At 34.5% G+C, this 22,903-nt stretch overlaps 2 protein-coding genes across 4 annotated transcripts in view; one reads left to right on the top strand and one right to left on the bottom strand.

The window, feature by feature from the left end:
* Nucleotides 1-9,327: 9,327 nt before the first annotated feature.
* LOC147064665 (transcription factor E2F4-like) lies at nt 9,328-21,112 on the top strand. Of its 3 annotated transcripts, XR_015071899.1 has the most exons (8): nt 9,328-9,513; nt 10,831-10,940; nt 11,718-11,819; nt 12,347-12,518; nt 17,300-17,377; nt 17,868-17,976; nt 18,290-18,813; nt 20,535-21,112. XR_015071899.1 is itself a non-coding variant. In XM_085957741.1 (7 exons), the coding sequence occupies exons 1-7, from the start codon at nt 9,406-9,408 to the stop codon at nt 18,388-18,390; spliced, it is 768 nt and encodes a 255-aa protein (XP_085813867.1). In that variant the 5' UTR covers nt 9,328-9,405; the 3' UTR covers nt 18,391-20,350. The 3 variants fall into 3 exon arrangements, 2 of the variants coding, with proteins under 2 accessions (XP_085813867.1, XP_085813865.1); XM_085957741.1 differs by lacking the exon at nt 20,535-21,112 and having other exon boundaries at nt 17,880-17,976; nt 18,290-20,350; XM_085957739.1 differs by lacking the exon at nt 20,535-21,112 and having other exon boundaries at nt 18,290-20,350.
* The window catches only part of LOC147064664 (WD repeat-containing protein 46), a 16,803-nt gene continuing 14,939 nt past the window's right edge, over nt 21,040-22,903 (bottom strand). The window contains exons 11-12 of the mRNA XM_085957738.1: nt 21,349-21,456; nt 21,040-21,228 (exon numbers count right to left, since the gene is read on the bottom strand). Of these exons, the coding sequence (XP_085813864.1) occupies nt 21,121-21,228; nt 21,349-21,456 (216 nt within the window). The 3' untranslated portion in view covers nt 21,040-21,120. The remainder of the gene's footprint in view (nt 21,229-21,348; nt 21,457-22,903) is intronic.

Genomic DNA, 22,903 nt, shown 5'->3' with positions numbered 1-22,903 from the left:
CAAAAAGTTTTGAAGGTTTTTTTTTAATCACTAATATTTCGATACATAAGTAGGGTAAAAAACAAAACATTGATTCGTTTCGTGGATTGTACGCATACTAATACGCGCTCATCGGCTGCCAGGTATTTAGAACGGCTCCCCATCCGCACGCACACCATCGACCAACCGAATCATTGTTTTGTTTTTACTGTACTTATATTCTTGTACTTGTACCTTTACACGTTTGCAAGCCCCGCTTCATGAACCTACTCCATGGCAACATGGATACCATAATATGGACCAAAGAGGTTGGACTCATTCATATGGACACCACAGCCCCCACAAGGGACAGGCGGACAGGGCTCTAGCCTGATGGCCTGGACTCAGGAGGGGCCCGACATGGTGGGTCAACCAGATAAACACACATCACAAATTGACCCTAATAGTAAAAAAGACACCTGCGGTGCTAATTTACTTCAAATGTTAATGTTGATTATTCTTTTAAAACTTGTACCTAGTTATGCGATGCAATTTTTGATGAGAGTCGATACTCGACAATTCAATAATTCGAGTGGATGTATTAAAAAATAATAAAAATCGCTTAAAATATACTAAATACTCTTAATTTTACCTCGGGCACCATTTGGAAAAAGTTACTGTAGAGCGCCGTACTGCCTTTAATCTTAGTGATAGTTAGGGGGGTACACCAAAGATCCTGGCTTAGGGGCTCGCTTCAGGATGTGGGGGCTATGATGGACACACTACCAACAGAAAAATCTTATTTAAAACTAATTAAGTTAATTTTGGTGAAATAATGTAAAAAAATTTTTACTTAAAAACCAAAACATAGTGCATGCGATCCATCGACGAATCAAAAGTCTGCGATCTAAGATCCGTTATTCGATTTGGTACATGTTAAAAAGACTAGAACACGGGTAAAGCGAATTGCAGCGAACCCTTGTAATTAATTATATACCGAACAGTGTTCAAAATAGAATATTTTATGAACCGGATGCGCTCGATAATTTTACGAAAATATTAACTTACCTAGTTATCTAATTGTATGTGTATTTTAGAAAAATAATAATGTTAGATTTTTTATTATATCGCATATCTAGCTCAGACAGTCAAATTAATATTTCCACAAGACGGAGCAATAATTTTTGGGATTTTATGAACCGGAACGGCGCTCCTGGCCATTTCGAGCCCTGATACCGAATCGTTCTAACATGCATGCACTGTGATGTAGTCATGTGACAGTGACAGCTTTCCCGCCTAATCGTCGGCCATCCGTTGATATTTTTAGATGTTTTTTATCTTTAGAATGTGTTTCTGGAGTAAAGCTTACCCTAGAGAATTTACATTTGGTTTGAACTGAGACATAATTTTTGATCAACCAACAGCCTTTATATTTAGGATTTTCCCCCAATTATATCGATATTTTTATTATCTTTTAGCTAGTTTAAGTAATCGCGGGAAATTCGTTTTTCTACTTGAAATTTTAATATAGGTATGGCTTAATAAATCATTAACAATACGTCTTGCACTGGCAATAGGTGCTTGCTTGCCTGGTAGAGAATACAATTTATTATTCAATAGCTTTAAATTATAATGTACTTATTATCTAGCTTAAATAGTACGATCATCCATCATGCTCGCTATGTACGCAATTATTGAAGAGCTAACTGCTGCGTAAAAAGATTTTTTTTTAAATGGGAGGTTACTGGTTAGTAATTATTCACCTTGTGCGAACTGCTTAGATTTTATTTTTTATTCTACTCACCTTTAATTTTACTACTATAATAAAATTAATACCGTACTATAAAAAAGTGTAATTAAATAATATTTAATATTATTATGTAGGTACTATATTAGTATGATGATAGAACGGTTGGCAGCACAGAGATGGCGCTGTGGATGACAGAGTGTTTTGCAATGCGCACATGCAAAAACGCAGTACCAGTCTGCTGAAATTCAAGAAATCTACTCATATTTTGTGTTTTTTTATAATTGTAAGTTAAGGGGGATGGTTATACCTACAGAGGCACCTATCGGAAAAATACGAAGCTTGCAATTTGAGACATTTTTTAGATTATTTACAATTTCATAATAAATATTATGTAGTGACATACTCCTGGACTTCCCGTCTTCAATGGGGAGCCGGAATAAAGTTTTGTAGGCCTAAACGTGCAACTTGATCACATAGTCAATTAACAGAATATGAAAGACTTAAGACGTATCACTTGGCTATCTGGATAAAAAAAGAATATGTTAGATTTAAGTATTGTACTTTAAATAATGTTTAAAAATTGTAACTAATTTAGTAATAGGAATAGTTTGTAAATCTATGTAAGATTTTGCTTTATGAGTTTAAAGGAGATGGATGTAAGAGATGTAAGGGTGGAAGAGAGTTCTTTTGTAGCGACTGTACCTACTCGCTCAATTGTCACACTGGAGTTTTTAAATATTTAAAGAAAGTCGGAGGCAGTTGGAGGAAACACGAGTTGCGAACGGACGCAAAGTCTAATTTGCGTACTCCCGTAAACTCATGTGTTAATTATTAGAATATAAGTGTGTAAAAAAGAAAATCATTGATAATATAAGCCACGTGCTGCCAAAAAAAAAGACAGACTTTTTATTTAATCTAATTTTTTGTGAATCCAGAGTTCGACACATACCCTGAGCTAGCCCAGAACTCGAGATATCTCAAGTGGCGCTCCAACTAAAAGGGCTAAGTATATTGTATGGATTTACCGAACCCATACCCTGGCAACTCTTCATCGTAAAATAATAATAATAAAATAAAACTTTAATGAATACGAAGTATGTGGCGAAATTGTGACACAAGTGCCAAGTCTTGTCAATGCTGACTAATCCAAAGCTCGGATAATCGCTACCACCAAAGAAGAGCGAAAGATAGTGACAATGCCGAATAATATCAAAGCGTTTGTGGCTACGCCGCCAGAAACTAGTTTCGTGCCAGAAAATGTCAAACCTCTAGTGTTCGAAGACAGCCCACGTACGGAGCTGACTGCGCCTAGCGTCGTGCTGGAGACCGTAGCACCAGCGCGTCTCCAGTACGAAGAATGGCCACACAAATCCCACCTAGGGAGACCAGAGACATCATCGACGGTATCCAGCGAGAAGGGTTCGTAGAGGCCACGGCCCGGTCGCGACGAAAAACGGAGAGCAAAATGCCGATTTTCCTAAGGTCAACATGTCGTGTACAGTGGCGGCCGGTGGTCTTCAGAATAGCAATTTCTGGTAGTGCGCAATGGTTTACCTTCTATACCCGGCATTAGAGAATAGGGCAAGCACAAGTTCGCTCCACTTCCCTCGGTCCAACACCAACTCTTGCGCCTCCCGTGATGTCAGACCTGCAGCACGTAGGTCGCTTTTATAGCACCGCTGCAGGGTAAGGGAGGGCTGGCCATGGCAACGGAACCCTTGAGGCTGTACCATAAGAGTACGAAGTGTCACACTCTTTGGCGGCATCAGGAACACTTGTCCTAGCCACGTAAAGGTCGTAAAGCGTCTCTTCATAATTACATTAATCACCGAAGGCTGCCGTGTCAATAAGCTTAGATAATATCTTAGTGTATAACATGGGTGGCCAACCCGCGGCCCGCTGGGTGTCAACTTGTGGCCCGTGGAGCAGTGAGAAAATAAAAATAATATTAAATGCTGCCGCTAGATGTGCTAATTTCGCAAATTGAGATTCGATATTGGCTCAAGGTTTTAAAAAGCACGGTGTGGCTTTTGCTGCATTTGCAATGCCATTCTCCGTAGACGTGAATTTATTACTGGGAAATTTACAAATGGAACATTGTGAAATATGTTGCGATGAACAGTTAAAGGAGAAATTCCATCAGGTTGGTTTGGAAGAGTTTTACAAAACATATTTGGACAAGGAGAAATATCCTGCATTTTACAAACATGCTCTATAATAATGACTTCGATATTTGGAAACACTTACCTGTGTGAGCAGCTTTTTTGTCGGATGAAGCATATCAAATCCCGAGTGAGAACACGAATCACTGATGTGCATTTGGAAAACTGTTTGCGTGTAGGAACAACCTTACCCGATTACGATATTGATGCACTTAGTTCTGCCACACAAAATCAAACATATCACTAAAATTCATTATTTTTATATTACCTATTTTGTTTAATTTTTATTATTTAAAAAAAGTCTAATCTAATAAATATGTTTGATTCTCATTTTTGTTTTATTTTATTACTATATAATATATATTTCTTTTTTGTTTTGTATAATAAAAAAATCGGTTGTGCGGCCGGTAGGAAATCTCATTTTTAGAATCTTGCCCGGCTGCTGAAAAGGTTGGCCGCCCATGGTGTATAATGACTTGATTTAATATCAATAAAGAAAAATAAATGTCACAGTTTATGGCTTTACGCTCAGCCAAATATGAACCGTCGTAAAAACGGAGACGTACGCTGGGTCACTTTGTTAATAGTGCATAGCAGTATGTTTATTTCTTAAATTTCACATTATTATTAATTTATGTGAAATTATAAAATGAACAAACACTGCGTGGGTAATATTTATATTGTAAATCAGCATTCCTTTGAACTCAGATTTATTTCTGATGTATTTATATGTCATTAAAAGTATGTTTCTCTTATATTATCATTCTTATTTATTATTCAGCTATGACTTACTATTCATGTAGTGCTGCTGTGTTTTTTTTTTTATTATATTGAATGTATTTGAGTGGTTTAGAAATAAATGCGGCAGTTTGTATTTTCATAAAAGTTTGGCGATTCATTAAATTTAATCTTAAATGTGAAATTGTTAAAAATTAACTCGCCAACATTGTTATAACACAGAAACTGGCGTTTTTGTTTCTAGAGTCCTATTTTCGTGCGCCGATCATAAAGTGTGTAAAAAATGCTACACAAAACGCTACCACAGGAACATTGGACTACCGTTTAAGAAGTAAGTATACAATGACCTCATTTTTAATCTTGTGCAAACTGAAAATCCATTTGGATCGCAATCGCTTTGCGCACATGAACGGAATATTGTTCATAATACTGCTACATGTTCTACTTCGCAAAGTGAGTGATACATATATGAATAACAATGAAAAGTTGAGTGATGTCTTCAAAAATGCAGGCAGTGCGTAGCACTTGGATGGTATTAGAGGAGCCGCCGCTGGTCGTGTACCCTATTCGACCACGGGATATTCGGCTCACCGAACAGAGAGAAAAAGGAAACGCGAGGCCAGGGAGCCTCACAAGAGGGCTGAGAAGCTCAAGCGCAAGCTGAGAGGAATCAAAGAAGCTATACGGGCGCAGGCTCGACTACGAGGAGATGAAGCAGGACCAGTCGCCAACCCTCGAGTCAAGGGTGAACACCGAGTTGCTGTCGGAAGTGAAATGTGTAGATTATGCGAATAAAACATCCGGACATTCTTCTAATTACGGATAAAAAAGTTCATTAAGGACTGACTTTCTGAACCTTATAATCCTAAGTTTATTAGTAAGAAAAATGTACATTCTAGTTTTGAAAATAACGCTTCGTAAAGTGACGCCAATTTTATTCTTTCTGTTCAAATAAAGTGAATGGCTCTGAATTCGAAAACACTAATATAATAAACTCTACATAATTATATTATGCTAACAAGAAATGTAATTCTCATAATGCTAATAAGTACATGTATCGTATCAAATTTAACAGGGAAAATGTTCTTCAACGTTAAAAGGTCTAATGAAAATAAATAAAAATATTATTGCGTGCCTTAGAAACCAGGCGAAAAATGACTTCATCTCGCCAGTAACGTTCGCCAACAGACGTCGTTAATCATATTATTATATCGATAAAAGTCATACGACGCCCAGCGAGCCATCGTCAAACGGAAAAAGAAAAAAGACATTGCCTGTAACAATGAGAATATTAATTGCATTCGTCAGGCCCTATGACAAACTTAACTAATAAATCAATAATATCCAAAGCATACCTAAATGAATAAAAAAGGCGGTTCTACTTGTGTTGGATTTAATAAAATAAATTAAAAAACAATACCCTTCCTTGTTCGAAAAATAAGATCGTGCTTAATAAATAATATACGGTTTGTTTAAATAAGGAAAAACACGACAAAAATACTGAAAGCAATCCTGCGACATACTCAATAGGTATAAAAAATATAACAATAACATATAATAATATGTTTGGTTAATAAACCATATCAGGGCTGAGCTAAGATAAAAACATCGCGAACCGGTATAAATAATAAATATTATAGTAAACCCGATTTGGTTGAAATTAATACTCAAGTATTATTAAACCTAGTTAGTAATAATAAAACGATTAACGGGAGTGATACTATAAAGTTTCTAAATATTAATAGTGTGAAATATGATGTAATATTTAGTAATCCTGCATGTTTAGGTTTTAACTAAGGACGTGAAAACGTTGAAAAATATGCAGATCATGATGTGAGTGTAGAAGTTAACACGGAAATCGAGGAAGGAGACAGGGGGTACCAAACATGTTACTACCTGAAGTGCCTGACAACTCACGACGCGCGCGTTTGATGAGGTCCTGGAATATGGCGACGGCCATATTCAGTCCATGTCCTCACGAAGTGTTAGGTCTGTGGACGGTCTGTCGAAGAGACTTCAGAGGACAAAGGGTAGTGCACTTGGTACGCAACCCACGAAATCGAAGAGAAGGAGAAGAAAGGGCGATACTTCCATCGTATCTTCCGAATCCTGTCAAGAAGGAGGCGTGTCAGCCGGCGCCACAAGCGTGCCGCGCGGCCACGATCTCTCCACGGATGAAATAACTGACAATGACAGGTCGTCACAGGACGACAGAGTGACACTCAGTAGGCGTAAAATTGCGAAAGATGCGTTCCAACGGGAAACATCCGCTGTTCCAACGGGGACACGACCTACGGAGTGGCCGCTGAAACGCCCTGGCATATTAGTCTATGGCCCTGGCAGACGGGGGAAACGACGTCCGACGAGGAACGTTCCCACCGCACCAGAGCAAACGCGATTGGTAGTCGCAACGGCGACACCGACAGTTGAGATTTCGGCTGCAGGACCGAGTTCCGACACTAGAAATCCTCGATACCCGAGACGTAGTAGGAGGCAAGAACTGCAGAAACGTGCCACCTCTACGATCCAACAGTCGGAAGAAAGTACTGACGAATAACATGTAAATTGTAATCAATCATGTCTTAATTCTCAAAACTTAATTTCAAAAATATATTCTAATTAAATTACTCCTTGTGATAGTCTCACTACAACGCTACGTCACACAAACAAACGTTAACAATATAAATTAAACCGTATTCATTAAATTTATACTAAATTCTTTGGAAATAATAATACCAAAGAAAAATAAATTGTTATAATGTTTTGTTGTTGTCGACGTCCGAGTAGGTAGAGGTTCCGTCTGTGTCCAGTGACAGAGGCCGGGGGCCCTCGGCCACTACAATCTCTCTTCGACTAGGTGGACTCCCTCCCGTGCCGAAAGAAAACTGGAAAAGGTTTCTGTAAATCGCCTTCAGCTATGGGAGAGATTGATGCGAGTAACTGTAGCCGCACTCGTGCTATGCATAACCAGCACAACCGATTAATATTAGACATTCCGAGACTGGAATGTAAACGTTGTCGTTACCACTAACGCATAAATTCGATAAAATTATGTGCCATTGTATACCTAACGGTTAGCCAAGGGATGCGATCCGTAGCGAATTGAGACCAAGGATTATGTTTAGGCCAAGCTGGAGGAGAGTCGTTTGACATACTCCTGGACTTCCCGTCTTCAATGGGGAGCCGGAATAAAGTTTTGTAGGCCTAAACGTGCAACTTGATCACATAGTCAATTAACAGAATATGAAAGACTTAAGACGTATCACTTGGCTATCTGGATAAAAAAAGAATATGTTAGATTTAGAATATTAATATGTACCTAGATATTAAATTTAAAAACTAATAGCTTTAAGTATTGTAATTTAAATAATGTTTAAAAATTGTAATTAATTTAGTAATAGGAATAGTTTGTAAATCTATGTAAGACTTTGCTTTATGAGTTTAAAGGAGATGGATGTAAGAGATGTAAGCGTGGAAGAGATTTAGCATGTAAGTTCTTTTGTAGCGACTGTACCTACTTGCTAAATTGTCACGCGAGAGTTTTTAAATATTTAGTCAGTCGGAGGCAGTCGGAGGAAACACGAGTTGCGAACGGACGCAAAGTCTAATTTGCGTACTCCCGCGTCAAAAATAAACCCATGTGTTAATAAATTATTAGAATATAAGTGTATAAAAAAGAAAATCATTGAAAATATAAGCCACGTACTGCCAAAAAAAGACAGACTTTTTTTAATCTAATTTTTGTGAATCCTGAGTTCGACACATACCCTGAGCTAGCCCAGAACTCGAGATATCTCAGTAGGTATCTGAAAACATTAGAAAGATTTTTTTTCAGTCAAAGATAAACTTATAATAATTATTGTAAAAAAATATTATAAAATGTGAATTTTTTACAGGACCACGTCATCTTATTATTACATTATATTTTATGGTCATATTTATTATTAAAATTTAGTTTATTAAGTTTTCTATTTTTTTCTCGTGTAGATTTTTGACTACCTAATTCATCGTTTTATCCTGCAGTTGGTAAGATTGCGTGCATGAATCAAACAAGATTGGAAGATTCCAAATTGTGATGATTTATTGCGCGCAAGTAAGATTATTTTCGATCTGCGCCTGCGCAGTAGAGCGATAGGGACGAACATGCCGGTAAAAAAATGAACCACCTACTCATTTTGAGCTTCGATTTTCAATACGATCTGTCAGATAGTAATATAAATAAAATAAAATGACAGCATCGCGCCTCGCTTACTCTTGAAGAATGAGATTGGAGAGAGTCAACACTTTTACGTGTAAACAGTTATCGTCATGACAGTTTAAAATAAGCACAATTGCCGACAGTATTTCCATGCAAGTCAACAAAATGCGCAACAAACCGACAATTTCATTTCTCTCTGATTTGCATATTATTTCTTATCAATGGTGAATAGATCAAAAGTATTCACCGTTCGAGTTTAACGGTTTTTGCTGTAAACTCTAACTTTACCAATAATTTAAACATAGGTAGGTAAAATGCTATTGAAATGAAATAGACGTGTAAAAATTCTATATATATATATATATATATATAATCTTTTAAATGATTATTTTTTAAATCATTACTATACATAATAAAAAATAAAGTTGATGCTTTACCTACGCTTACCTACCTATCCAATGTTGCCATTTCAGATAATATGTAAATAAAATAATATATGAGATATGGCAGCAAAATATTTATCTGTCGAATGATGTTGGTGTGTGCAATTTTTGAATTGTGACGTTTTCTAAATAGATGCCACGGCGGTTTTTTGAAAAATGTCTGATCTACAGTACAGTCGTTTCGAGAAATCTTTGGGACTACTGACGACTCGTTTCGTATCCCTCCTCCAGAAAGCAAAGGATGGCGTTTTAGACCTCAAAATTGTAAGGCATTCCATGGCATAATCTTGTTGCTATCATAGTATCTCATAACATTACGTCGAAGATTCGGCCAAAATACCATCATAACATTCTATTGAGTTCATTATTCTGATGCATGTGGATTGTTTATGCAAGCAACAATCATTGTTTCGATTCTGAATATAATTAGTACTTTGAACCCCTCACCAAATTTAATTGTGATTGGATACTATACTTCCTATGCTTATTATGATTGGTCAAGTAAATAATGTTAGGTGCATTTATATTGTTTTCATTGTTTGTTTTAGCTGCATATTGTATTGCAAATTCAAACTTAACATCTCACGTAATAACACAGTTACATAAATATTGTTTTTTTTTATGGATATTGCTTACTTGATCTAATGCTCAAGGCAATGTGAATTATTTCAACGATTGGCTTGATCCATGCTTCAACATTTCCAAGACAAGTAGTAATTTCAGTTAGTGTATTTGTATATTGTTTTATAAAACTATTCTTACTTAAACAATATTATTTTAGGTATCTGCTCCATAGAAAGATGCGTATAGTTAGGTAATGAAATCAGTAATAATAATGAGTTTTATAGTTGTCCCATACTATGTATCCTAAACACAAAACAAAACCTACAGTGTAGAAATGGTTGAATGTCAGTCTCTGAATCCATGAGTACTTGTTCATATCCTCTGCTAGGCAAATGGCATGTTGTTTTTGACGCCATAGCATAGACTGAAAGGGCTGATAGATGGCAAAAAACATTCCTCTTAAAAATAGTTTATATAAAATGTAATCTGTGGAGGGACACATATTATGCTCCACTTAACAAATATTAGCAGTATTTTTGATAAATTCTATTGTATAAAGAAGATGTTGCAGTGGAGAGAACACCCGATTCTAAATCTGTGGATTATTGCATAGAATCCTGCAGCTGTATCAAATTTACATATTGTTTTTTCGATGATATCCATCCGACATGCAATCGTAAGTAGTGGTTTATGTGAATTTCTAAAGTCGTGTACACACCGGAGTTTGCAACATCGTCATAACGGCAACATGGTTTGACTCGCCCATTAAAAATTTCGGAGTAAAGCTATAAAAATTAATCTTTATTAGTGCTAGAATCCATTAAAATAACTATAATAAAATAAATTATGATAATTATTACATGTATAAATATTTCATGAGGTTATAAAGTTTTTATGTGTGTCATGGCTTAACAACAAATGGATACCTACCTACTTCATTAAGATTGTGAGCACACTTAACTTGCCAAACAGAGCTATCCTATTATCTCATCATGGTGGTGAATAAATTTATTCCAGGCGGCTGACCTTCTTGCAGTTCGTCAAAAAAGAAGAATATATGACATAACAAATGTTCTCGAAGGAATTGGACTAATTGAAAAGCGAAGCAAAAATAGTATCCAATGGAAGTAAGTATTCTGAGCATTGCACTGAGTTTGTGATATAATAATTTTAACCATCACCGAATATCCAACTGGTGGATCGTTCAATTATCGCACATATCTACATGAATTTTCAACAGTATGTGTAATTTTGTGTTTTGAGATAAACAAGTTGTGAGAATTTAAATGAGCATACATACCATTAATATCGCTTTCTTCAAAATGTTTGTTTTTATGATTTTTTTTTATGATGCGAGCATTTAGATGAGCAAACATTTCATTGCATTTGTATGGCTTTTCACCAGCCTTTTTAATTGTATGTTTTTTTATATACCTATCTGAGTAGTGGGCACTTAAATCAACATACCTACATCATATTGACATGGTTTTTAACCATCATGTTTATTTCAGTGTGTTTTGAGACGACCTAATCGCAAGCAGTAAAACGCCTATGCCTCACAATATTACTATGGCAGTATCTGACAGGCTGCAGACACATGTTGAATGTAGAGCAAAGTTCTTACAAATTGGCTGTAATACCGATAATTTGAGGCTTAAAATTTCATAATCATTCAAACAGATGTAACTGTATTTAATTTTTTAGATTATGCAAATCATTCTCGCTCATGACTCGCAATTATATCATCACAAGTTTTTTGGAATAAGTTTATTGGGCCACACATACTGAGTATGGGTAGTTTCATCTGAAACTTGAGTACACAAATGGTGACAGTATTTCCAAGTCACCTCTAGTAACCACTGCACTATGAGATTGAGTTCATTGAAACTGTTTAACTTTTACAGGGGTGCCGGTCCAGGCCGCAACAATATTGAATTAGGAAATAAATTAAACAACTTGAAACGTGACATCACTTGCTTAGAAGACCATGAGAGACTTCTGGACCTGTAAGACACTATATTTCATATTTTCACTTTTATTGAATTTACCCAACAATGCATTTTGATACTCAATCAAGCTTTATTAGCAAGTAAATAAAATGGAAAGCTGAAATCTGACATATTTGTAGAGTTCCGCTAACGTTAGCGTTAACGTCATGAGAATCAGCAAGTTTGAAAAGTACATTCACAGTTCGCCCACTCCTTAAACTTCACGACACAAGAGAGGTATTATTGATCCATAAGTAAAATTACAAATGTAGCAAATTCCAACTTTCGTGGGGTTTTGATTAATTTTAATTTGGTCCATTCATCACTGGCTCATTTGCGGCAATTGTTTTCTTTTTATGTCAATCACTGTATTGACTGCTTATAAAATTATTTTCAGACATGTTTCATTTACTTCGTACAAATTATCAAGCATGTTACGAAGTGAAATTTTTACAAAGTTAACGAAACATGTGATCTCATGCATATTTAATACCAAGTGTTTTAATTATACAGTTTAAAATTAACCAGAAACTATTTTTTTTCAGACATAAGAAATGGATCAGAAAAAGTATTGACAATGTAATGGACGATGAGGAAAATATAAATATGGCATATGTTACGAGAACAGACATAAATAATTCACTTAAAAATGGCCAAATTGTCATATTAAAAGCCCCAATCGGCACAGCCGTTATAGTAAAGAAACCAAAATCAACTGTAAGTTTGTAGCTGTTTTTTTTCTCAATATTTTGTTTTTTGCATAACTTTCTACTGTATAGTAAATTGCTCTTCTCAGTAGCTGGGTAAAATTCATATTTGTACCTATTTGGACCCAGCGTATGGTTCCAAGGAATTGGAAAAAAATCTTACAATAAAAGTACCCCTGCATAAAAAAACTGATTTATTTTATCTATAATTCGATGGTTTACTATATAGGATAGGCTTTTATTCAAGTTAACATTGATTTAATGCATGCACGATTTCTGAGTTTGTAAGATAATCAGGGCATTTATTGGTCAGCGTGATGGGATTGGACCAAGGCCTGAACAAAAACGAACCATAAATGCGAGTGAGTAAACATTCGGCACGCTTATATGAGGCGTCTAATTACAAAAAGCGACAAGTCCACAATTCGATATTTGCGGGAAACAACGTTTTTATGTTTCAAGCTTCAATTATTTGTTTTAACGTAAAATTATTTTTTCTGTTGTATTCTATGTCGAAATTAGAACCAAATGGCAATTTGTTTCAGCCGATAAACTCTTAAATGTAATAAATATGGGCAAAATAAAATTGGACGTAGCGCTACTTGTACCTGTTTTTTTAATTTATTCCGCATAAGGCTCATATTTCCGTGGCACTCTCATGAGTTTACCAGATGCTACAGCATGGGAGACGCCATTTACAATATTGAACGTTCCCTCATTGGTTGACTTAAATACACGCAAAATCAACCAAGCTTTAAATAATATGAAACACGGACTTGGCACTTTTTGTAATAAATCGAGACTTAAAATATTTTTTTTTTCGTAGGGTTTTGTCGCGTTTTGGAATTTATAGATCAATACGTATTGTGTAAAATTATACAAAGAATACGTGCGTATTTTTTTCTCGATTTTGACCAAATGTGGACTTATCGCTTTTTGGAATTACACGCCTCATATCTCCGCTCTATGCGTTAAGGGGACGTTCTACAGAATTGGCCTTGAGAATTGAAAATATGATTTTTTAACATGTGGTCCATAATATCTGGTCTACTAGTTAATATAAAAAGGTCGTGTCAAAGTTGTTTGTGTCAATAAATTTGCTCTATGACTTGATCCGACTCATATTTCATCAGGGCTGTCGAAGACATAAATCATAAATATTTATAATTTTAAATTTTTATTTATAATATATATTATTTAAGTTTTGTGCATCTAATGCCGGGTCCACAAATTAAGTTGCTGGCAACCTCGTTAGATTTTACGATTATTATGATGATTATCATAAAATTTCTTAAGCAATTATGGTAAGTATCGTAAAATTTAATGAGGTTGCCAGCAACTTGTTGCCAGTGTGGAAATGGCTTAATATCCACTGTGGTTCACGTAGTGGCATGGACCTGAGGTTAACTAATTCAGGAAGTCAACACCCATGATAGAATTTTTTCCAGTTTTGGTTGCATTATATTCTAAAACTCTTCTGTAAAAATCGTTTCCGATTTTATAAATGGAAATTTCTCGGTGTACATAGTAAACAAACCTACGAATAAAAAAAGACAAGAAGGAACATACTGATTCATCGCAGTAAAATCAAATTCGCCATTTTGAAAAGCGACGATTTTGCGTAAACAAATATCACGTGGTCTGTACGTGTGCGGCAAACTTCGAATGTGTTTGTAATTTTGTGTATTTTATGTTTGTGTATCACGCATTGTCGGCCATATTTGCCGGCCTTTCTGATTGCCGTGATTTGTACACATCTTCCTTCCTGTCTTTTTTTATTCGTAGAAACAAACAGTATTTTTTATTATTTATATGAAGTTGGCCTTGAATCTGTAATAAATAATACACAATTAAAAGATTTTGAAATAGAAAAAAACACATTTCCAAGCTTTCAGCCGTGCTCACTCATGAATGTCATTCAGATAAGTATATATGTTACACCGAATGTGCGAAATTGACTATTACATGAAATGGGCAAAATTTTGGCTAATTCATGTAATAGTCAAGCCTGTTGCCTTATTCATGAATTAGATAATTTTCTGCTGGGTACATGAATTTGCCATGGTATGGAATTCTTGAATTGTCAACATGACAGAAGAAAAAGTAAATTTAATACGGATGGTTTTAATAGTTATAATTGGACATAATATAATAAAATTATTATTAGGTTAGGTTAGGTTTTGTAATTCTGAATTAAATTATTCAACTGAATGTCCATTTTGAGGTTAGCTATCAAGTGTCAACAAACTATCACAAACATTCAATCGACCATTGCACAATTGATACCCAAGCACGAATCAAATCGCGAAAATACTTTTCAATAAAATTCTTCCGTTATCATATTATAGTTCTAGAATTTTTTTGCGCATAGTAAATGGATATGAACGTCATTCAAATCAATGACATTTGACACATTTGTTTAGTTGCAAAAAACACCACGGAGCGCGATCATCTATTTTGACCATAGATAATATAAATGTACATTTTGACCAATCCATGAGCATTTGATACATTTAGTTTAGTTGCAAAAAATACCACCGTAGCGCTACTATCTAATTTGTCCAAGACATGAAGTAGGCAGAAAAATTACTGCCGATTTCACGCACTCTCCAGATATTTTGTCTAATTCATGAATAAGGCAACGGGCTTGCATTTTTCATGACTTAGGCTAAATTTTGCCCATTTCATGTAATATTCAATTTCGCACATTCGGCGTAACATATACACATTTTGATGTTATCTTGCAAAGTGCGAATGTAATGTTTTCAAATAATTGATATGGATTAATTATACCATCGTATTATTTTCTCGAAATCATAAACATACTATAATAGTATTTGAGTATCAACCAATGTTCAATTTGAATTGGGTTATAATAATAATATACCCGTATATATATCAATAGTATGTTTGCTACAAAATCCACCCAAGTTATCAGTACGTACTTGCACAGGTTTGATTAAAAACTATGATGAAATTAACATTTTAAAAATATTAATTCATGATATTATTTTGACAGCCCTGTTTTCTGATCGGCGTACATCTTGCAGGTGTTTATAAAATAGTAATAATGTTCAGCGGCAGACAATATCAATAATAATAATAATGTTTCTTGAAATAAAATCTCCGATGATTAGTGATTTTTGCGAAAAGATCGATTTAAATTAACGTACTTATGACGCCGAGGTCCTTTTTATACTAAATTATATTTGAATGTCGAGCTCTTCAGCCCCCCCTTAAAGGAAGATAGAATTTCTATGGCTGAATATAAAAAATTTGAAAATGTCGCTGAAAAAATTTGATTTGGCTGATTACATGCATTTAAAAACTGCGAGCACGTGTTGCTGAAATTTATTCATTATTTTATTATTATTTATTTATTAATTATAAATTTATTATATATGAAATATATTTTTGTGTTGAATATTAAGAGCCGAGCCACACCGGGCGACTCTGGTCTCGAGACCAGTCGCCGAGACCAGACCGATGCATGCAGTTATATGGAGTACATGCATTTAAAAACTGCGAGCACGTGTTGCTGAAATTTATTCATTATTTTATTATTATTTATTTATTAATTATAAATTTATTATATATGAAATATATTTTTGTGTTGAATATTAAGAGCCGAGCCACACCGGGCGACTCTGGTCTCGAGACCAGTCGCCGAGACCAGACCGATGCATGCAGTTATATGGAGTATGCCACACCTGGTCGCCCAGTAGTCGCGCAAGCAATAAAGTCGGGCGACCAGTAAAATCTCGTTCGTGCGCTCAGTCTGGTCTCCCGGTCTCTCTGGTCGGGCGATCGGTAGCGATGTATAAAAACATATAACTATATATTGAGCGCTGCCACACTGGGCGACCAGTCGCCGGCAGCCACGCCGCGGATAGAACGTATTTTTGCATACTTGCGTGTACATTCATTATTATTATTGGCTGCCTCTCTGGTCGCCGGCAAGTCGCCCGAGTAAATCGCCCGAAGAGACCAGTTGCGCGACTGGTCTCGCGACCAGAGTCGCCCGGTGTGGCTCGACACTAAGTTAGTGGTAATTATTTTTAGTTATTTTAATAGAACATAATTATGGTTAACTATGTTGTGTTCAAATTTGGAAGTCGTACTGAAAAGCAACACGATGGTATAACGTTTCATACTCAAGTTGATAATAATAGAATATTGTTGTTCTACTGTGCGTTATACACTAGAAACACAGCTTCATTGTACCGAAAAATATGCCCTGTCTATATATCATTACTCTGAGGATTGGACGGTATGCAGCCAATAAGGTGTCGGCTTATTAGTATGGAGCTGTTTTGCAGGTGGGCACAAACCTATGGTGGACTCGTAAGTGTGCCTCCATGTGTTCTCAGTGAAAAAATCTTACCTCATTGTTTATAAATGCACTAATATTCATCGATACATAACTAGAAGGAAATATATTACCGTCTCCCATGTCCACATATTGTCAACTTTTGCAATGTTTTTAAATAACTGATAACCTCAGATCAATAGTGATAACATTGCGATCTGTATCTATAGATTACGGTATTTGTAACCATATTATTTAAGATTGTAAAAGTAAATTTATTACAAAATTGAGTTGCCATTCTTATCACTATACTAGAACCATCATATCCTGGCTACGTTTGTATAGCACTGTGTTATGGACAATGTCGGGGGCATAGATTTATACCTGAAAGTGCGGGGGGTTCATAGTCAAGACAGAATGGTAGACATTTGCAGATTTTATGAATGAAGATTGACTATTAATTTGTACTTTATTTATTACAGATCACTAATTATGAACTTCGAGTCAAGTCTTATAATGAACCATTGGACGTATATTTAGTAGAACCCGAAGAAGATCAGGTTGGCATTTTCTTGACTTTTATTGAAGTATAGTAGAATCTTGATTATCCTTACGAATTGGGGATGTAGTCAGTCATAAACGTTTTTTCATATATTTTTTTGAAATGCACTTTTCTGATGTCAATAATAATCATAATAAAATATAGTTACAGACCTACAAACTTATCTAAAGAATGGATGGGGGAGCCACTGTCGTAAACTACCCAATCAAGACTCGCAACTGGAGAGAATCTGACATTCGAATGACGTTTTCAAAATGGCGTCCATATGGTAGTTCGTAGTTTCATTTTTGACCGTTCTTTAGATAAGTTAGTAGGACTGTATTCGAGGTATGCTCTCTACGTATCGACTCATATATTATACTAAATTAAGTTATAAAATCAAATGAGCCTAGACTTATTTTAATCTACATAGTATTGTTTTTTTTTCAAGTATTTTTGATTGTGTAAATATATTGAATTATTAAAGACATAAAAATAAAGTGAATTAGTCTGTTTTTCAGTCTAAAGCCAAGAGGATCAAACTCGATGTTAAAGAATCTGATTCATCAGACGATTCTTCCGTAACCACAGATAAAACTGAAGTCGATACCAAGGATAGTAAGTAGATGTTTATCTTATTGTTTTGGATGTTTTTAATAGTAAAGTGTATGAAGCTGAAGATTCTCAGTGCGTCCACCGTCACCAGAGATCCATGCAGTGCTTTCCAAAATATAATACCGTGTTATTTATAAAATATAATTAATTACGTTATAAAACTTTTACTTAAAATATCAAAATATTGAATGAAATCTGTAAAAAATCAACGCATATTTTTTTTCAATGTTGAAATGCACTCCAAATTACCAAGCCGCAATTTAAAGTATTTGACGAATTTTCTTATGTTTATAAGTTATTATTTTTTGTTTTACAGATGGATTTGTTCGAGTGGGTACGCCAATCTATAATGATGATTTCTATTTCTGCTTAGGTGAATCGGAAGGCATTATTGAATTATTTGATATGTACCTTTAGTGTGTTGAAATGAGCAGTAATAAATTGGAATGGAAATTTTTATTATCTCTCAACATTGTGAAGATCTCCTATTTAGAATAGTCGACGATCAAGTTTGATATTGCCGATCAAGTTTTATTGATGCCTATCGATATTTAAACAACCTTATTTTGTGAGATGAGTACTTAATTGTTATAATAACAACACCTTTTCTCCAAAGTAATAAATTTTAAATCGAGATTTAAGTTATTAAGGTTTTATTTACATTTTACCATATTAAATATTATGTCTCAGAATTATCCGTGTATACTGTATAATATTTACATAGTTGTATTAACAGCTGATTTCTAGTAGCTCTGTAACTAAAAATGACTTTCTGTAGGTACCTACCACCTACCCTTTTGAAAAAGCACCCCTACCTAAATTTAGAGTTTTTTACGATCTGCCTACTATTAAACAGCTTACACGTGGAAAAGTTATACTCATATAAATTTATCAATAATTATTATATACTTAGATTTTTTTTAATAGAGGAAAAATTGAGTAAACTTAATGAGTTTTTTTTTTGTTTTTGTGTTGTAAAATTTTTAAATTGTTCGAACAATTAAGAACTCATCCTGTGATCTGTGAAATTAACTATGTCCTAAACCAAAATATTTTCACATACCTTTCATGAAATAAACCGATGTTCATGTTGTTAAAACTATACACCCATAAAAAATCAATGTTCTTGAATAATTATTACTAATTATTGTGGTAGCTGTAGCATACTAAGAATTTGTGGTTTTTTTAATGTACATAGTAATATTTTATAACCTTTACTCTTAATTTCATATGAATGCATTAAATTATTCCATTGCTTACTTTCATTAAACTTTTTAATCAGAGAGCTTTCTGCTTCGGAGGCTTAATTACGTTGCGCTTACATATCTAGAGACCGAAAAGTTTAACGTGAGGCTTGGCGGCGGCGCTCGTATTGTATCTTATCTATGGTTTTCGATTTCGAAGTATTGTGAGTATTGCCAGGACTGGAAGATATTATTTCCCACTTCCTTAAATGGGTAATTTCAAATACAATGATATACATTTTTTCCAAATAACTTAGGGTATATTTTATATGGCAACATTAATATTTCAAGTGTGTTTTGTAGCTGTCATCACGGCAGCTCTTTCGATAACGTTGAAGAGCCGAATGAGCTTATTTTGATATTTTCTTCTTCACAGTAGGAGATAAGATGACTTATAATCTTCCTGCTGTCACTTTTCAAAACTTTTGCCATTATTAACACATCTAAATGACTGATACCGCGCACTTATAAGAAACGTCAAATGCGTTCAAGGTGAGAGGAATGAATACTGAAACGCAAGAGGGGATCTAGTTCTCCAAGCCCCGCCGCCCATCACCGTAAACTTTTCGCACTCTTTATAAATCATTTAAAAACAGCACATTTTGCACCTGCATTCAATTTGTTTTGACAAGATAAAGAGACTAGAATTTAAAATGAGGTTATGCTACCCTGTCCATTATTTATATAAATATATTTACCCAGTTTTTATAGTTATCTTTATTTCCATTTTCTATAATATGTAATACCGAGAATTATCTAATTTTTTTTTGTAAAGTTTATTATAAATATTATGCATCCCCACCCTACGGTGGAGTAATTGGTAAAGTCATGGAACCTGGTTGAAATCCCACATCTGGTAACAATTACATATTGTTTTTCAATGACATCCCATGGGGATAGGTAGGTCACGCACAACTCAGGGGTCCATTCTAAAATGCGGCAAATGAAGGGATGGATGTGAATATTACAATTTTTGAGAGTAGGTTTCGTGCATATGAGACAGATTTTACTTGCTCAGAATGTCAGTATCATTTACGGACTGACTTCATCTTTCATCTACTTTATATGTGTAAAAAGGAAATTTAGTTTATATGTACACTTTTCTAAGATGATCTATATTAAGTAAAAGTTCCAAATTAAAAAAAAAAAATCTTACTTCCCAATCCATAGATCAGAGTAAGTGTAAGGCCTGAGCGGACAGCGTTCGGCGTGAGCAACTCAAACGTATAACGGTGTGGGAAATGCTTGTAGACAATGTCTTTATTTGGTTATACGATTATAGGTTTGAGTCGCGCACACCGAACGCTGTCCACTCAGGCCTTACACGTCTTATATGTATTTACATCGGTAGAGTGCCCCTATAATTCCAAGATTTTAATTTAACTTGTCCATAATCATTGTAATTTTTTTTGTCTAAATGGAACTTTTATCTGTGTTTGAATAAACTTTAAAAAAATATATACCATGTTTTCAGAATAATCTTTATGGCTTGGGTATAGTAATTAGAACAAAAGTAATACCAAAAATTAATAATACCTACTATCCGACATGTTCAATCTATCTTTTTTTACATTTCAAATTCAGTTTAAAACTTAACTCAAAATACTTTATTAATAGAAACATTTTTATTTTTATTTAAAATAGGTAAATGCATGCCTATGCTATGTACACAATATATTCGAAAATCTAAATATACGCATTGTGTATCATTGGTTTCTTAATATCAACACTGCTTATAAGTTGATTTCAAAATATATAATTTTCAGGTAAATAATATGTATCCGATTTATGTAGGGTATATGTATAATAAAAACCAAAATGCTGTATTATAGTTATCTTATATTTTTTCATTATGTCACATATTCAAAAATAAAAAATATATTTAACTGAACCTGTAGAAGATTTACTTTTTTTTCCTTACAAATCTATCGAGAACCCCGAACGACTTCACCTCCTTGACAATGGTTTTGTCAAATGGTTTTTTTATTTCTTTCATGTTTTTGTAAAACTCCTGAAAAAAATTGACATTAATTAATTTCAAAGATGTTCACCAAAATGAGTGTAAACGTAGTCATTGACTGTGGCCATTCAAGTGTCAATCTCCATAATTATTAAAAAAACAATTATTTACCCTTTTGGTTCCTTCTTGTACTATTTTTTTGTTGCGAGATATTTTGGCTGTGCCTTTATTCTTTGTTTTCTTTCTCGGTTTGTAATCAATGTTCTGCGGTTTCAAGTGCTGAAACATAGGAAAAACCATGTATATATAGATTAAAAGTTTTATTTAGTATGTTCCTATTAATGAGACAGACTATGTGGCCGCTGGTTGAACAGTCTTTTTTAAATTATAGTACAATTTATATATACTATCTAACTTTATTTGATATATTGCTAAAAATAAACTTTTTGATGTATTTTCGAAATTGGAAAAAAATATTGTGCCTGTAAAAATATATGTATGGACTGTGTATGTGTTACGCCGAATGTGTGAAATTGCGTATTAGATGAAATCGGAAAATTTTTGCCTATTTCGTGAAAAATGCAAGCCCGTTGCCTTATTCATGAATTAGGCAAAATATCTGCTGAGTGGGTGAATTCGGCAGTATTTTTTCTGCCTAGTTCATGCATTGGGCAAATTAGATAGTGACGCTCCGGTGGTGTTTTTTACAACTAACCAAATGTGTCAAATGCTCCTGCATTGGTCAAAATAGATAGTGGTGATGTGTTTTGCAACTAATCATTTCCATTTACTATGCCCAAAAAAAATCTAAAACTATAATATGATAACGGAAGAATTTTATTAACAGGTATTTTCGCGATTTGATTCGTGCTTGGGTATCAATCGTGCAATGGTCGATTGTTTGTTTGTGATTGTATGATTTGATAGTTCGTTGACAGTTGTTAGTTAACCTCAAAATGGACATTAAGTTGAATTCAGAATTACAAAACATAACCTAACCTAACCTTATATTATGTTATAATTATATGATGTCCAATTATAACTAATAAAACCATCCGTATTAAATTTACTTTTTCTATTGTCATGTTGACAGTTTAAGAATTCCGTACCCTGCCAAATTCACGCACTCGGCAGATAATTTGCCTAATTCATGAATAAGGCAACGGGCTTGCATTTTTCATGAAATAGGCAAAATTTTGCTGATTTCATGTAATACGCAATTTCACGCATTCGGTGTAACATATGCATAACAATTGGAGATATTTGGACGGGACGCAGAACAAGTCATGAACACCTGCATCATAAAATTCGACAAATGACAAAAACTACTCTGCTGACAGGTAAACTCGAAAGATTGTCAAATTCACTTTACCATTTCGAACATGTTTGAACATCCTGCTTCAAATTGATCCCGATAAAGATTACATTTATTTTTCTAATGGAAATATGATTTTGAAATAAATAAAATGCAATTTCAAGTAAAAGCTTTAGAGATTTTCTAATTGCTTTCTAAAATTGGAACCAATCGAATGGAAATAAGTGATTTGTTACATTAGTGGCGCACCCAGGGGGGGGCCAAGGGGCCCTGGCACCCCCAAACATGAAAATTATCAGAATGATTTAAAAAAACATTGGAATTGAAAGCCAATAAACTATACCTTTGGGCTTAGACAAATAAAAACACGGCAAAAAAATGATTTGTAATAATTCTCCAGCACCCTTTTTA

The sequence above is a fragment of the Rhyacophila brunnea genome, unplaced genomic scaffold (assembly GCF_057557595.1).
Source record: "Rhyacophila brunnea isolate RB1 unplaced genomic scaffold, BYU_Rbru_1.0 scaffold_7, whole genome shotgun sequence".
In the NCBI taxonomy this organism is placed as follows: Eukaryota; Metazoa; Arthropoda; class Insecta; order Trichoptera; family Rhyacophilidae; genus Rhyacophila; species Rhyacophila brunnea.
The sequence above is the reverse complement of the archived record's forward strand: the minus strand, read 5'-3'. Positions and strand labels throughout refer to the sequence as shown.